General features: G+C 45.9%; 1 protein-coding gene across 3 annotated transcripts in view; it reads left to right on the top strand.

The window, feature by feature from the left end:
• Positions 1–14,090, top strand: part of SYN1 (synapsin I) — an 84,507-nt gene that overhangs the window by 21,856 nt on the left and 48,561 nt on the right. For all 3 annotated transcript variants that reach the window (XM_033172960.1, XM_033172961.1, XM_033172962.1), the window contains exons 2-5: positions 1,322–1,379; positions 4,340–4,431; positions 12,248–12,404; positions 13,515–13,604. In XM_033172960.1, coding sequence (XP_033028851.1) covers positions 1,322–1,379; positions 4,340–4,431; positions 12,248–12,404; positions 13,515–13,604 — 397 coding nt within the window. The remainder of the gene's footprint in view (positions 1–1,321; positions 1,380–4,339; positions 4,432–12,247; positions 12,405–13,514; positions 13,605–14,090) is intronic.

Below are 14,090 nucleotides of genomic sequence, written 5' to 3'. Positions count from 1 at the left end.
AGGCCCCAGGTCACAGCAACAGAAAACACAGTATTAAAACCAGCTTGAAACAAATTATAACCATGACTAGAGTTGGTGCTAACAATATATGTACCTAGAGTGTCAATTTTTGATTTTCCGCCACAGGCAGCAAAATGCCAAGAGTTGTGGGGAGATTGGAGCCTGCCATAATTTGAACAACCACACTTTACACAGCAGTTCAATAAATAAATAAACAACAGCAATATGGGAAGTGGGAGGAGGGGAGAGTGTCATTTCCCCAGGAACAAAATACTGAGCTTTGATGATGTGACTTCCCCATGCCAGAAGTGCTCCTTGGAGGGAATATGTCTGGTTCCTGGGCGACAAATGACTAAGTACTGCACCCTCTTTACATTCTGGAAGGCCTTGATGCTTTTTGGAAGAGATGGAGGCCGTGTTCCATAGGTTTCTTTGGGTAGGAACCGATCTAGAAGATAGATGGATTCTGTTTTAAATGTCAGTAATACAATAAAGCAGCGCAGAGCAGGCAGGAATGATTGTGCTCAGAAAAGATGTTGACCAAGGCTGGAATATTCTTTAGCAGCAGATTCCATGTTCCATCCTTGCTCAAATTCAGTTTCCAGGGGCAGGATTGTACTAAGTCATCCTTTCAGCACAAGGATTACCACTGGGGCAGCAGGATTTCCCCTCCCTTTACAGCCTTGAGCCCACTCCAAATCTGCTCTAGAGGGTTGGAGGGAACCCCTAGACTAGATTTAGGATGTGTGTGAAGGGGGGGGACTTCCATTGTGCTGCAGAAATCCTTTTGCTGACAGAACTACTTCACATTGCATATCACCCCAGGACTTCTGTTCCCTCCAGTTCAAGGCAGGGAGAAACCTGTGGTTCTGCAGAGGCTTTTGGTCTCCAGCCTCCGCCATCCCAGACCATTGGGCATGCTGACTGATGGGTGTTGGGAATCTAGCAGCATCTGGAGGACCACAGATGCCCCACCTCCGCTCTAGTTCAACTGAGGAAGCGGGTCTTGTGCTTTGAATTGGATTGATACTTTTTGGCTTCATAGGCCTAGCTCAGATCCAGCCCTGTTGTACTGTGGCTGTGGTGTGATCAGGCAAATGAGTTGCTTGTGTTTGTGCTGCTGGATCCAGTTGGGGTCATTATAAGCTTAGAGATGAGAATTGCAGAATCGTAGAGTTGGAAGGGACCACGAGGATTGTCTAGTCCAACCAGTGGGACTTGAACCCATGACCCCAAGATTAAGTCTCCTGCTTTACCAACTGAGCTAAATGTGGTGTTTGGTTTACTGCCAGAGACATTAACAATGCCTTTCTTCTTCTAGGGCAAAATATTTCAAGGGGAAGAAGCTTCATGGGGAGATGGACATCAAAGTTGAGCAGGTAAGCCAGTGTCCAGTGTGGGGGACTCAAGAACCAAGAGCCTTATGGGCTCAGGCTGGAACCTAGTGAGGACTGTGGGCACTCTCCACAGGCTCTGACAAGAATAGGGATGTCAGCACCATGTTGGCACCTGGGACTGGCAGGCGAAGTGGAGCGGTTGACTTGGCTTCGATTGCTATCAGTGGCCTGGGCTTGGCTCCATCTTGAGCTGCAAAGCACATTGTCTAGACCCAGAAGCAGAACCCACCTTTGGGTACCTATGGCAGCCCTCGACCTGCAGCCAGGTCCACTGCTGGCTCCTGCTTTACCAGCTCCACCCCAGCTGGTGCTTCAGTCAGTGATGGGTGGCTCGGTGCGGGAGCTGCCATTTCAAATCTCCACAATGTCCTCAAGGTAGCATCTCTTTGTGGCATTGTGGGAAATATAAATGTCTGCCTCTTGGTGCTGCAGCTGATCCAGAGCACTCCTTGGGGCCAACTTGAATGATATATGGATGGGCCAGCTAAGCCCCACCCTGCATAATTGTTCATGCAATGTGCACATAGATCATTTGAATGGCAATGCACATCAAATTTGGGCCTCCTCCAGCCCCCTATGGGGCCAACTGGTCTAAGAGCAGAATTCCTCAAACCTGTGCTCCTGTTTGTCACCCCAGACTGACCATGACACTAGTTGCCTGCACGCACATAGCCAAAGTTTGTCACTGAGGAAGCTCACATTTTAAACCCTGAAGACGCAATGTGTGTCTGCAGTTGGCAATAAGTGAGCACGCTGCACGTTTATGAAAGAAGCCTCGGCCTCAGCCTGACCCTCTCTGTGCACCCTGGGGGAGGTAAAAGTTGCCATTCATTGTTCACTCACTTCCCCCCGGGGCAAGGTCATGAGGTGGCTTTTGTGGTTGAGCCACTGGCGCAAACCGCTGCCTGACTCAGAAAGGGGATTCTGGGTAACTTTGGAAATAATGGACGGAACAACCGCAGTGAGAGCAGGAAGTGAAACTCAAGGCTAATGGCTTAGGTCAGCAGTTTCCAAGAAGTCTTACTTTCTGAGAATCCTTTTAATGTTACTTTGTCTTCCCTTTTTTATTTCAAAGGGGAAACAAACAAGCAGACTTACACATACAAAAACACACAACATGTAACTGAAAGCAGACGTATGTAAACCCATATAAGAAAATTGTTCAGCTCAAACAATTGTGCATTATATTCTGAATCTCTTCTGAAGATTGATAGATGCATTGGCATTTAATTGTTGGTTTGTTGTTGGAGGAACCTCTGTGCATTATGAAGGACTCTGTTATGTTTTGGGTGCAGACTGAGTTCATGCAGGGTGGCTGCTTCGGTCTTGGTTTGCCCATGTGAACTGAGAATGAGCCTTCCAATGGGGTAGGCAGAATGCAGGCTGGTTGGAGCTGGTTTCTTCTTTTACTTGAACCCCAGAGTCTACTGGCCTTGTGCAAAATACACATGCAGCATTTATTCATTAATTTTATTTATTATTAAATTTGCACACCACCCTATACCTGCACATTTCAGGGCAGTTACGATATAAAATCACAATATAAAAACAAAAAATACTTAATAAAAACAAAAAACAAATCAAGAAAATCTTTAATAAAAAATATTTTTTTAAAAAACAAAAACAAAAAAACCCAATTAACCTCCCCCTCCCCAACACATTTTAAAAAGGCTCAAGGCCTGGTTAAAAATGGGCTTCTTTTAACTGCTGTGATGTGAAATTTTGCTTTTTTCCCTTGGACCAGGCATGATTTTTTAAAAGCTAATACCCAAGACCGTCTTTAGCAGATGTGGCGCAGGGGTGCAAATATCCGCCCAGCGTGCCCAAATTACCACGGGTGGTGGGGGGGGGGTCGAAGCTGCGCACTGCCAGCCATTGGGGGGCGCAACTCTCCCCTATGCCGCTGCAGGAGAGCAATCCCCACAGAGGCTTGGAAGGGAAGCTGCGCACCCGCCAGCCATATGGGCGTGCAGGGAAAAGGGAGGCCGCCGGCAAAGCTGCGCAGCTCCCCCACTCGCTGGGGCGCCCCTGAGAGGCCGGCACCCTGGCATGACACCCCACTAAGCCTTATGGGAAAGACGGCTCTGCTAACACCGGTCCAATGCCCTTGAGTGAAGGGTGTGGTAGCTTTTTGCTTCTATATATTCTGTTGTAGCTGCATTGGATGAGTGTACACAGAAAGGCAGCCTAAAAACATTTATAAATAAATAAAATTCCTGATTGTCTTACTGAAGAGATTCTTGAAAGGATCAGGCCCGTCTTAGAGGGATCGCCCGCCCTGGCGCAGCGATCCCTCGGCGCCCCCAGCCTGCCGCCTCTCCGCCCATCTCCCTCCCGCGCTGGCCGCCCCTCGGGATGGGGGGTGGGCGAGCGGGGGATGAGGGGCGTGGCGTTGGAGCAGGCGCTCGCGCGCCGGCGGGCAGAGGATGAGGCGCGGGCGGACGGGCGCGGGCGGATGGGCGCTCGCGCACCGGCAGGCGGGCGGGCTGAAGCTGGCCGCCCTCGCCTCCCAGAGCCCCAGCTGGAGTGCTGGAAGGTCGCGCAAAGCCCCGCGCCGCTTCAGCGCTCCAGCTGGGGCTCCGGGAGGCGAGGGCGGGTGGCTTACAGCCCGCCCGCCGGCGCGCGAGTGCCCTCCTGCCCGTGGGGGCGGGGGCAGGTTGGGGAGGGGGAGCCCGGTATGCTGGCGGGCTCGCGGGGGCGCCCCTGGGGCGCCGCGCCACCGGCCTCTATGGATGAGACGGCTCTGGAAAGGATCATGGGGTTTCCTGGGACTTAAGTCAACACACGAAACCATTCCAGTTGCGACCCTGCGAACTGTCCTGCCTATGTTTTTCAGGCTTTCTGTGTATCCCGGGTCCCTCCCCAGAGTCAGGAGGGGGGCTGCTGACTGTACTGTGTGTGCTGCTTGGTCCATGACTAGGTCTTGTGGGTGTCTCCTGCAGGCAGAGTTCTCCGACCTCAACTTGGTGGCTCATGCCAATGGCAACTTCTCCGTTGACATGGAGGTTTTACGCAACGGCGTTAAGGTAGTCCGGTAAGTGGCAGTGCTTGTCCATCGGTGGCTCATTCAGCTTCTTCTGACTCAGGTGTGCATGTGTTTTCTCTGCTCATGTTTCAAGGCACTTCCACACAGTGGGTATTTTAGAGTGGGATCCAATCCCACATAGCAAATAAAGGTCATCTAATCTCCATGTAAACAAAGCAGGATGAATGCTTAAAAATCAGGTCATCTGGAAGCACCCTTGGAAGCGCTTTCCTTTCTAAGATGAGGCAAAGTTTTTCAGCCTTTATGCAGAGAGAGAATCATAGAATTGTAGAGTTGGGAGGGACCGTGAGGGTCATCTAGACCAACCCCCAGCAGGGCAGGAATCTTTGCCCAACATGGGACTCGAACCCATGACCCTGAGATTAAGAGTCTCATGATCAACCAACTGAGTCATTTTATAAATGTTGTTGGACTCCCAACTCCCATCGGCCTCAGCCAGCATGACCAATGGTCAGAGATGGTGGGAGTCACAGTCCAGCAGTCAGTGCAGGGCCACAAATTCCCCACCTCCTGAGTTAGAACATTGGTCCAACTAACCCAGTGCTACCTACCCTGTCTTTGGAAGGTATTTCCAATCAGCTGCTGCCTGAAATCTTTTTGTTTTTTTTAATTTATTAAAATAAACTTTATTGGGTTTAAAGAATTACACAATTTATACAAATTATCATTTGACAAAAGAGAGAAAAGAAAAGGAAATAAAGAAGAAAAAACATGAAATATCTTTGACATACAAAACTTAAATATAGACAAAAAATATAAAAAATATAGACAAAAAAGGAATACTACATTTTTTCACCCCCCATTCCCCAGTGTTGACTTCCAGCGTAATCTGTTATTGCGGTTTCTATAACTACATTTATTTATTTATTTTGTATACCTAAAACTATTGTTTCTCCTTTTTTCTATTCGTCTTGAGCCCTCTCATATGTTGGATAAGAGATTGGCCCTTTCCACAGAGTTCCCTATATAATCTTTAAAGGCTTTCCAATCTTCTTCTATTTTTTGTTCTGTTATTCCCCTAGCTTCTCCTACCTTCCTTGCCATATTTTGATATGATAACTTGCCAATCTTCCATATTTGGTACCGATGTCCTCTTCCAATTTTTTGCAATTAGGAGCCTTACCGCCGTAGTTGCATACATTAGCACACATCTGTCTTTTTCCTTGATTTCATCGCCTAGCATTCATAACAGAAAGATCTCGGGGTCTTTTTTAAAAGAGTACTTAGTTATCTTTTTCAATTCATTATGATGCCTTCCTGGAACAGATGACCAAGCATTCAAAAGGAAGTGAGATAGTAGTAATGGGGGATTTCAACTATCCTGATATTTGTTGGATGTCAAACTCAGCCAAGAGCACAAGGTCGAACAGATTCCTCACTGGCCTTGCAGACAATTTCATTGTCCAGAAAGTGGGAGAAGCAACAAGAGGATCAGCCATTTTAGATCTGGTCTTAACCAATAGTGATGACTTGGTAAGTGGGGTAGAAGTGGCAGGATCATAAGGTGGGAGTGATCATGCGCTTCTGGAGTTTATTATATAGCGGAAAGAAGCAACCAAGCATACTAAGACTCAAATTCTAGACTTTAAGAAAGCCGATTTCAGAAAACTTAGGGAAACGCTGGGTGTGATCCCATGGTCAGTAATACTAAAAGGGAAGGGAGTTCATGATGGATGGGAGTTTGTTAAATGGGAGATATTAAAAGCACAACTTCAAGCAGTACCAATGAGACGAAAACATGGAAGGTGCCTAAAGAAGCCAGGGTGGCTATCTAAAGAACTTTTAACTGATTTAAGATTTAAAAGGGATATGTACAAAAAATGGAAAAAGGGGGAAAGCACCAGAGAGGAATTCAAACAAATAGCCAGCACGTGTAGAGACAAAGTCAGAAAAGCTAAAGCACAGAATGAATTCCGGCTTGCTAGAGGTTAAAAGCGATAAAAAGGGCTTTCATGGGTATGTCCGTAGCAAAAGGAAGAACAATGAAACAGTGGGGTCACCTAGAGGAGAAGATGGTGAAATGCGAACAGGGGACAGAGAAAGGGCAGAACTCCTCAATGCCTTCTTTGCCTCAGTCTTCTCCAAAAAAGAAAACAATGCCCAACCTGAAGAATATGGGGCAGATGATTCAGCAGGGGGAAAACAGCCCAGAATAAGTAAGGAGGTAGTACAAGAATACTTGGCTAGTTTAGATGTATTCAAGTCTCCAGGACCAGATGAACTACATCCAAGAGTATTAAAAGAACTGGCAGAGGTGATTTCAGAACCACTGGCAGTAATCTTTGAGAATTCCTGGAGAACAGGCGAAGTCCCAGCAGACTGGAGGAGGGCAAATGTTGTCCCTATTTTCAAAAAGGGGGAAAGAGAAGACCCAAACAATTACCGCCCAGTCAGCCTGACATCAATACCAGGAAAGATTCTAGAGCAGATCATTAAGCAAACGGTCTGTGAGCACCTAGAAAGGAACACTGTGATCACTAAAAGTCAGCATGGGTTTCTGAAAAATAAGTCATGTCAGACCAATCTGATCTCATTTTTTGACAGAATTACAAGCCTGGTAGATGAAGGGAACGCTGTGGGTGTAGCCTATCTTGATTTCAGCAAGGCCTTTGACAAGGTGCTCCATGATATTCTTGTAAAGAAGCTGGTAAAATGCGGGCTAGACAATGCTACCATTCAGTGGATTTGTAACTGGCTGACTGACCGAGCCCAAAGGGTACTCATTAACGGCTCCTCTTCATCCTGGAGAGAAGTGACTAGTGGGGTGCCACAGGGTTCTGTCTTGGGCCCAGTCTTATTCAACATCTTTATCAATGACTTGGATGATGGGCTTGAGGGCATCCTGATCAAGTTTGCAGATGACACCAAACTGGGAGGGGTGGCTAATACCCCAGAGGACAGGATCACACTTCAAAATGACCTTAACAGATTAGAGAACTGGGCCAAAGTAAACAAGATGAATTTTAACAGGGAGAAATCTAAAGTATTACACCTGGGCAAAAAAAAAAAATGAAAGGCACAAATACAGGATGGGTGACACCTGGCTTGAGAGCAGTACATGTGAAAAGGATCTAGGAGTCTTGGTAGGCCATAAACTTGATGCAGCAGCTAAAAAAGCCAATGCTATTCTGCGCTGCATCAATAGGAGTATAGCATCTAGATCAAGGGAAGTAATAGTACCACTGTATTCCGCTCTGGTCAGACCTCACCTGGAATACTGTGTCCAGTTCTGGGCACCACAGTTCAAGAAGGATACTGACAAGCTGGAACAGAGGAGGGCAACCAAAATGGTCAAAGGCCTGGAAACGATGCCTTATGAGGAATGGCTTAGGGAGCTGGGTATGTTTAGCCTGGAGAAGAGAAGGTTGAGGGGTGATATGATAGCCATGTTCAAATATATAAAAGGATGTCATATGGAGGAGGGAGAAAGGTTGTTTTCTGCTGCTCCAGAGAAGCAGACATGGGGCAATGGATTCAAACTACAAGAAAGAAGATTCCACCTAAACATTAGGAAGAACTTCCTGACAGTGAGAGCTGTTCGGCAGTGGAATTTGCTGCCAAGGAGTGTGGTGGAGTCTCCTTCTTTGGAGGTCTTTAAGCGGAGGCTTGACAGCCATCTGTCAGGAATGCTTTGATGGTGTTTCCTGCTTGGCAGGGGGTTGGACTGGATGGCCCTTGGGGGTCTCTTCCAACTCTATGATTCTATGATTCTATGAATAGTCCTTTTTATATCCAAAATGTGAAGAAGCTCCAGAATCAACAATCCATTTGTTCGATTTATTTTCACAACTCTGAACAATTAAACTCTTTTCTTGCCAAAGTAAGGTGCATTCAAATTTTCCCTTCTTTTCCTTTTCTTGTTTAAAAGGAAGGTGTTTCTGTGCCTTTGGATCCTTACAGTTCCTTGCAATGTGGCCCTCTTTGTTACAATTAAAGCACACAACCTTCTTGGGTGTGTCTTTGGCCTTTGTAAACTGTCTAGATGCACAATTAGTGTCCTTACTCCTCACATTTCTGACTGGAGACTCTGCTCTTACTTTGCATTCCTGTCTCAAATATGCAGTCAGATCTTTAAAAGTTAAACCTTCTTTATGATCCATTATGGAAGCAAATGCATCAAATTTGGATCCTAATGATGCTAGGAAGAAAGAAGTTTTCATATCTTCACTGAGTGGACTTTCAGTGAGTTGAACCTTTTGTACTATAGCAGTAAACTCATTTATATGCTTTGAGAATTCTGCTTTATGGTTCATCCTCAGTTTAAAAAGCTAACGCAACAGCACCCCATGAGAATATTTCATGGTATCTCCATACATGCTCTCTAAAACCTTTAAAATTTGAGACGCATCATCTCTGAAGTCAACCTGTGATAACTGATCATCTTTATGTCTATCAAAAATAATAGTCTTGGCTTTGCTATTTTGTAGCTTCCATAATCTAATTTTTGCTAAGTCCTCTTCACTCGAGCCACTAGGCTTAGGACTTTCAATAGCATCCAAAATCTCTCTTGATTCTAGGAGTACTATCAAATGTTGCTTCTAGTGAACAAAATTATGTTCATTCAGCTTAGGCATTCTTGGCCCTGCATCTTTGTCAAAAGCCACACTAGCCATCTTAAAAATCAAAAAAATCAAAAATATTCAAAATTTCAAAATTAAAATCTCAAAAATCTCAAAAGTAAAAACAGCTCTTTACTGCCTTAGGTACTGTGAACTCCGAGGGAAGGGGGTGTGCTTAATCCCCTCACACAATGGAACAACAGACCATGTGCTTACCAGGAAATAGACAAAGAAAAATACTCTTCAGTTTAGGATCTCAATCCTTTGCAATCCTTCAAAAATACTCAAAAATACGCAATGCTGGGGCCAATAACCCTTTGTGGGAATGTTGAGGGTAACAGGAAAGGATATATTGATTAATATTATCCTTCCTAACTCGCGCTAGCAAGTCTCTTCATACAGCAGAGTGAGTAATAATAATAATAATAATAATAATAATAATAATAATTTATTATGGTCAGAGACCAGCTTGTAAAACACATAATGGGACTGCACTCCCAAAAGCAAAGCAGACATTTAAAACAATATACAGCAATGGCTTACATGTTTAAAAACCCGTAAACACATAAAATCTTTGGGGAAAACTACCATAGAAAATTGACCCAGAGTCACCCATGGGTCCAAGTATGGGGATTTTCTTGACTGACTTATTTGTATTGGGGGATGGTTTGCACCTACAGATCTGTAGACAGAATCTGGCGATCATCCAGGTCATCTTATGATCTTTACCTAAAAGGAGAAGATCGAATTTGCCTCTTCACAAGTGGTCAATAGTATCTCTACGTGCCTCATTATAGAAAGGACATCTAAAAAATAGATGTTCGGGGCTTCCTGTATCCCCCAATGGGCAGGCACAAAGTCTCTGGGCATATGGGACTTTTTTTGAAGGCTCCTTCCAGGACCAGGGAGGGCAGAGCCAAGCTTCTGGCAAGTGTAAAGACCCTTCTTGCATTTTTGGATACAAGAAAATAGAGATATGCTGCTGGTGCAGCAACATATCTCTCAGTTTCTAGAATTTTGTAGTCGGGGCACCTTAGGCAGTCCTGTTGTCTCTCAGTGTGTATACCATAATTCTTTGCCTGATCGTAGCTTTTGCTTGACCCAAGCCCAGGGTTAGAAGGGCTTGGGGGGGCAAAGCCCAGTTTCTGAAAAATGTTCAGGACTGCTGTCTGTCAGCCTGACTGGAACTGGTCACAAAGGATCAGTGGAGCTATACCACGGGGGAGCAGTTTCAGTGTCAGCCATTTATATATTGACGTTAGGCTGATATGAGCCTCAACACTCATCATCCCCGTTTCTAGTCTGACCCATGCGTTTGAGGCACATCTGGGGACTTGTCGAAGGGCTCTAAGAAGTTTGGATTGAACTATCTCGAGGGGGAAGAAAGCAGAGGATGGTGGGTCCAGAAAGGATCCGTAAAGGAGCTGTGCCAACGTTTCGGCCTTATATAATTTTAATGCTGCGGGGACGAAAAAGCCTCCTTGAGTTCTGAAAAATTTAAGGATACAATTTGCAGTCCCCCCCCCCGGAGCTCCCGAGGGAGTTTATGTGAAGTTTGTTGGATCCTGAAGCCTGGACCACCATGCCTAAATACTTAGAATTCGAGACTTGTTCCAGTTTATGGCCTTGGAGTTCCCAGCTTCTAAGCTTTGGTTTTCCCCCCAAAGCGAGGATCTTGGTCTTTTGGTAGTTAATTTTAAGACATTCCGTTTCACAGTAGGCTGCAAGCTTTCTTAATGCTCTTTTGAGCCCAATAGGGGTTCTAGATAGAATTACCGCATCATCAGTATATAGCAAAACCGTAATATGCCGATTTGCTGTCTTTGGGGGGTGGAATTCTAGGTTATTGAGAGCTGTTACTATGTTATTAAAATAGAAATTAAATAGAAGCGGGGCCAAAAGGCACCCTTGCCTGACTCCCTTAAAGGTGTTAGTGGGGTCTGTTAGGTGTCCTAGGCGGCTACACCTAAGAGCCGTATTTGCGGGAACTTCCTGGATTAAAAACAGGAGCCTTCTGCCTATGGTGGTACCCTGAAGTCTATCCCAGAGTCTAGTTACGGGGACTGTGTCAAAGGCTGCTTTTAGATCTACGAAGGCGGCATAGAGTGAGGCCTGCCCTCCTGATTTATATTTTTCTATGAGTTGTTGTAGTGTTAGGCAGTGTTCTATCATGGACCTTCCGGGTCTAAAGCCTGCTTGTTCTATTGCCAGAATGTCTTCATTTTCTAACCATTCTGTAAACTTTTTCAGTAGGTGCTTTGTGTAAAGTTTACTAATCACACTTAGTAAGCTAATCAGCCTATAGTTCGATGGGCCCCCTCTATTGCCCTTTGGAACTATTATGGCTGTTCCCCATTCCCTTGGGATGTGGCCAGTCTCGTCTATGTACAGCAGAGTGCATTCCCCCTTTACACAACAGGAAGCTAGTTGCAGACCTGTTAGAATCTCTTAAGTTCTATTACTTCTGGTAAGACCCCTTTTATCCCTCCTAAAAGAATAAAGACACAACAGTCTTATTAAACAAAAGGAAGTTTGCTCACAATCAGGCAGAGCACAGTGTGATCCCTGAAGGCAGGCTTCAGGCTTGAGGTTACAAATAAGTACAAATAGGTTTACCCCATATGGCTGAGAGCAGCAGTGCAGTCCAGGTGAAGCAGGAAGCAGGCAGGGCGAAAAAGAAGGGAGGGAGGTGGCTACGTGACTTGGCCTTTTACCAGGTCTGGAAAGGTCACGCCCACCTACTGGTCACATGCAAAGGAAGGCTGCTCCAGCCAGGTGTAACAGGAAGTTTGACTGGCTGAACCAACATTCCCTGCATGTCCACTCTAGCAGAACAAGTAATGTTGTACTTGACTGCTCCAGTGGATTACATCCCATAGAAAGGAGACAGGAGGGCTGTAGGATAAAAGAGAATCTGAGCGACTCGTTGTGCTAGACAACACCAATGTATGGACTCAGCAGATACATTGTGGTTGATTTAGCCCTGGAAAGGAATCTGTGGCTCCTTCAGTGGTCAAAGGACAGCAAGTACATGGTCCAAGAGAACACCTGGTCTCATCTTTAAGATGCAGCAGATTGGAGATTACAGACCTGGGAGCTGAGATTCTGGGATCCTGGTCTCTAGGAAGCAGGCCTTATGAGCAAGGATGGGGGAGAGTGGTTTTCCTGGCCACCATTGTTCTTCATTATCATGCTTCTTCTTCTTCTTCTTCTTCTTCTTCTTCTTCTTCTTCTTCTTCTTCTAGGAGCCTGAAGCCCGACTTTGTGCTGGTCCGTCAGCACGCCTTCAGCATGGCCCGTGGAGGAGACCATCGCGGCATCGTGATAGGACTGCAGTACGCAGGAGTGCCCAGCGTCAACTCCCTGCACTCTGTGTACAACTTTTGTGACAAGCCCTGGGTGGTGAGTGGTGGGGGCCGATGTTTGGGGGAAGGACCAGACCTACATGACTGTAGGCTTTGGACTAGGTGGCAAAAACGAGTGCAGTGTTTATTGGCATACCCACAAGTGGAAGGACATGGGGTGTGTACACACAATATCTTTAAAGCATACTCTTCCCCTTACAGAATTGTGAGCACTGTTGTTTACCCCTTAGAGAATTATAATTATCCAATGAATGAATGAAGGACCCCAGAATTCCTGGAGGGACCGAATGTGTTTTGAATGTGCTTTACAGGTATCATGTGTACACAGGGCTCATTTGCTCATTCTCTTCCCATGGAACCATCACTAAATTAAAAATAAATTGACATAAAGCTGAGACACTAAAACTTGAATGGCCAGTGAAAACCAGTTAAAATCCTTGGATTAAACTGGAGAAGTGTTAACTAAATTGTGGGCAACAGACAGTCATATTGCTTGGCAGGATGCAAGCAGAGAGGCTGTTCTAGAACATAGATGACACCATTCTTGGAGGATAAGGCTTCTGGGGCTACTAGGCACGAGGGTTATATTGCCTCCAGTATTGGAGGAACTAGGCCTCTAAATCCCAGTGGGTGGAGAACCTGTGAGGAGAGTGCTGTGCTTGCAGGATTCCCATGTGCTTCTGGTTGGTTGCTGTGGGAACTGGAGGTTGGACTAGAGGCACCTAATCACCAGATCCAGTCAAGGATAGAGCAGCCACTGTGGGAGCAGGATGGTAGAGTACCTGTTGGCCTGACCCAGCAGGCTTCTTCTTATGTTCTTGCTTCATAAATGGAAGGGAAACAGAGAAGAAGGTCATAAGAAGGAAGGCTAAGGTAGGGACCACCACTTTGATTTTGGCCTGCAGCTGATGGGCAGCTGGTGCAGCTATGCCCAAAGGGGACTTGTGGTGGTGGCTGGGCAACAGCATCCTGCATCAAGTGGAGTTTCGAATGTCTGCCTGTGAAGGCAGCAGCAGCTCCCAGAGGGGAAATGGGGTTCAGGGAAGCAGTAGAGGCAAATGGGAGAGTTAGAACGGAAGCCAGCTAAGAACAGATTTAGAAGGTCTCTTTCTTGTTCTGTCTCTTACCTGTGGTGTCCTCCTGACAGTTTGCCCAGATGGTTCGCCTCTTCCGCAAACTTGGACCAGAAGAATTCCCACTCATTGACCAGACCTTCTACCCCAATCACAAGGAGATGGTAAGTTGGGCTGGAGTGTGGTGGGAGGGCTAGAGATACCATATTTCTTCTTCCCTTTTTGTGCTAGATCAGTGATCAGAGAGGCTTGAATAACAGATTTGTAGAGTTGGAAGGGATCCTGAGGGTTATCTAGTCCACCCCCTTGCAATGCAGTAATCTCAACTAAAGCATCCATGACAGATGGCCAACCTCTGGTTTAAAATCTCCAGGGAAGGACAGTCCACAACCCCCAGAGGGAGACCATTCCACTGCCAAACAGCTCTTACTGTTCTTCCTAATGTTTTCTTGGAATCTCATTTCTTGTAACTTGAAGCCATTGATTTGAGTCCTACCTTCCAGAGCAGAAGAAAACAAGCTTGCTCCCTCTTCCATGTGACAGCCCTTAATATATTTGAAGATGGCTATCATATCTCCTCTCAGTCTCCTCTTTTCCAGGCTAAATGTACCCAGCTCCTTCAAGCATTCCTCATAAGACTTAGTTTCCAG

Source organism: Lacerta agilis, chromosome 16, assembly GCF_009819535.1.
Source record: "Lacerta agilis isolate rLacAgi1 chromosome 16, rLacAgi1.pri, whole genome shotgun sequence".
In the NCBI taxonomy this organism is placed as follows: domain Eukaryota; kingdom Metazoa; phylum Chordata; class Lepidosauria; order Squamata; family Lacertidae; genus Lacerta; species Lacerta agilis.
The sequence above is the reverse complement of the archived record's forward strand: the minus strand, read 5'-3'. Positions and strand labels throughout refer to the sequence as shown.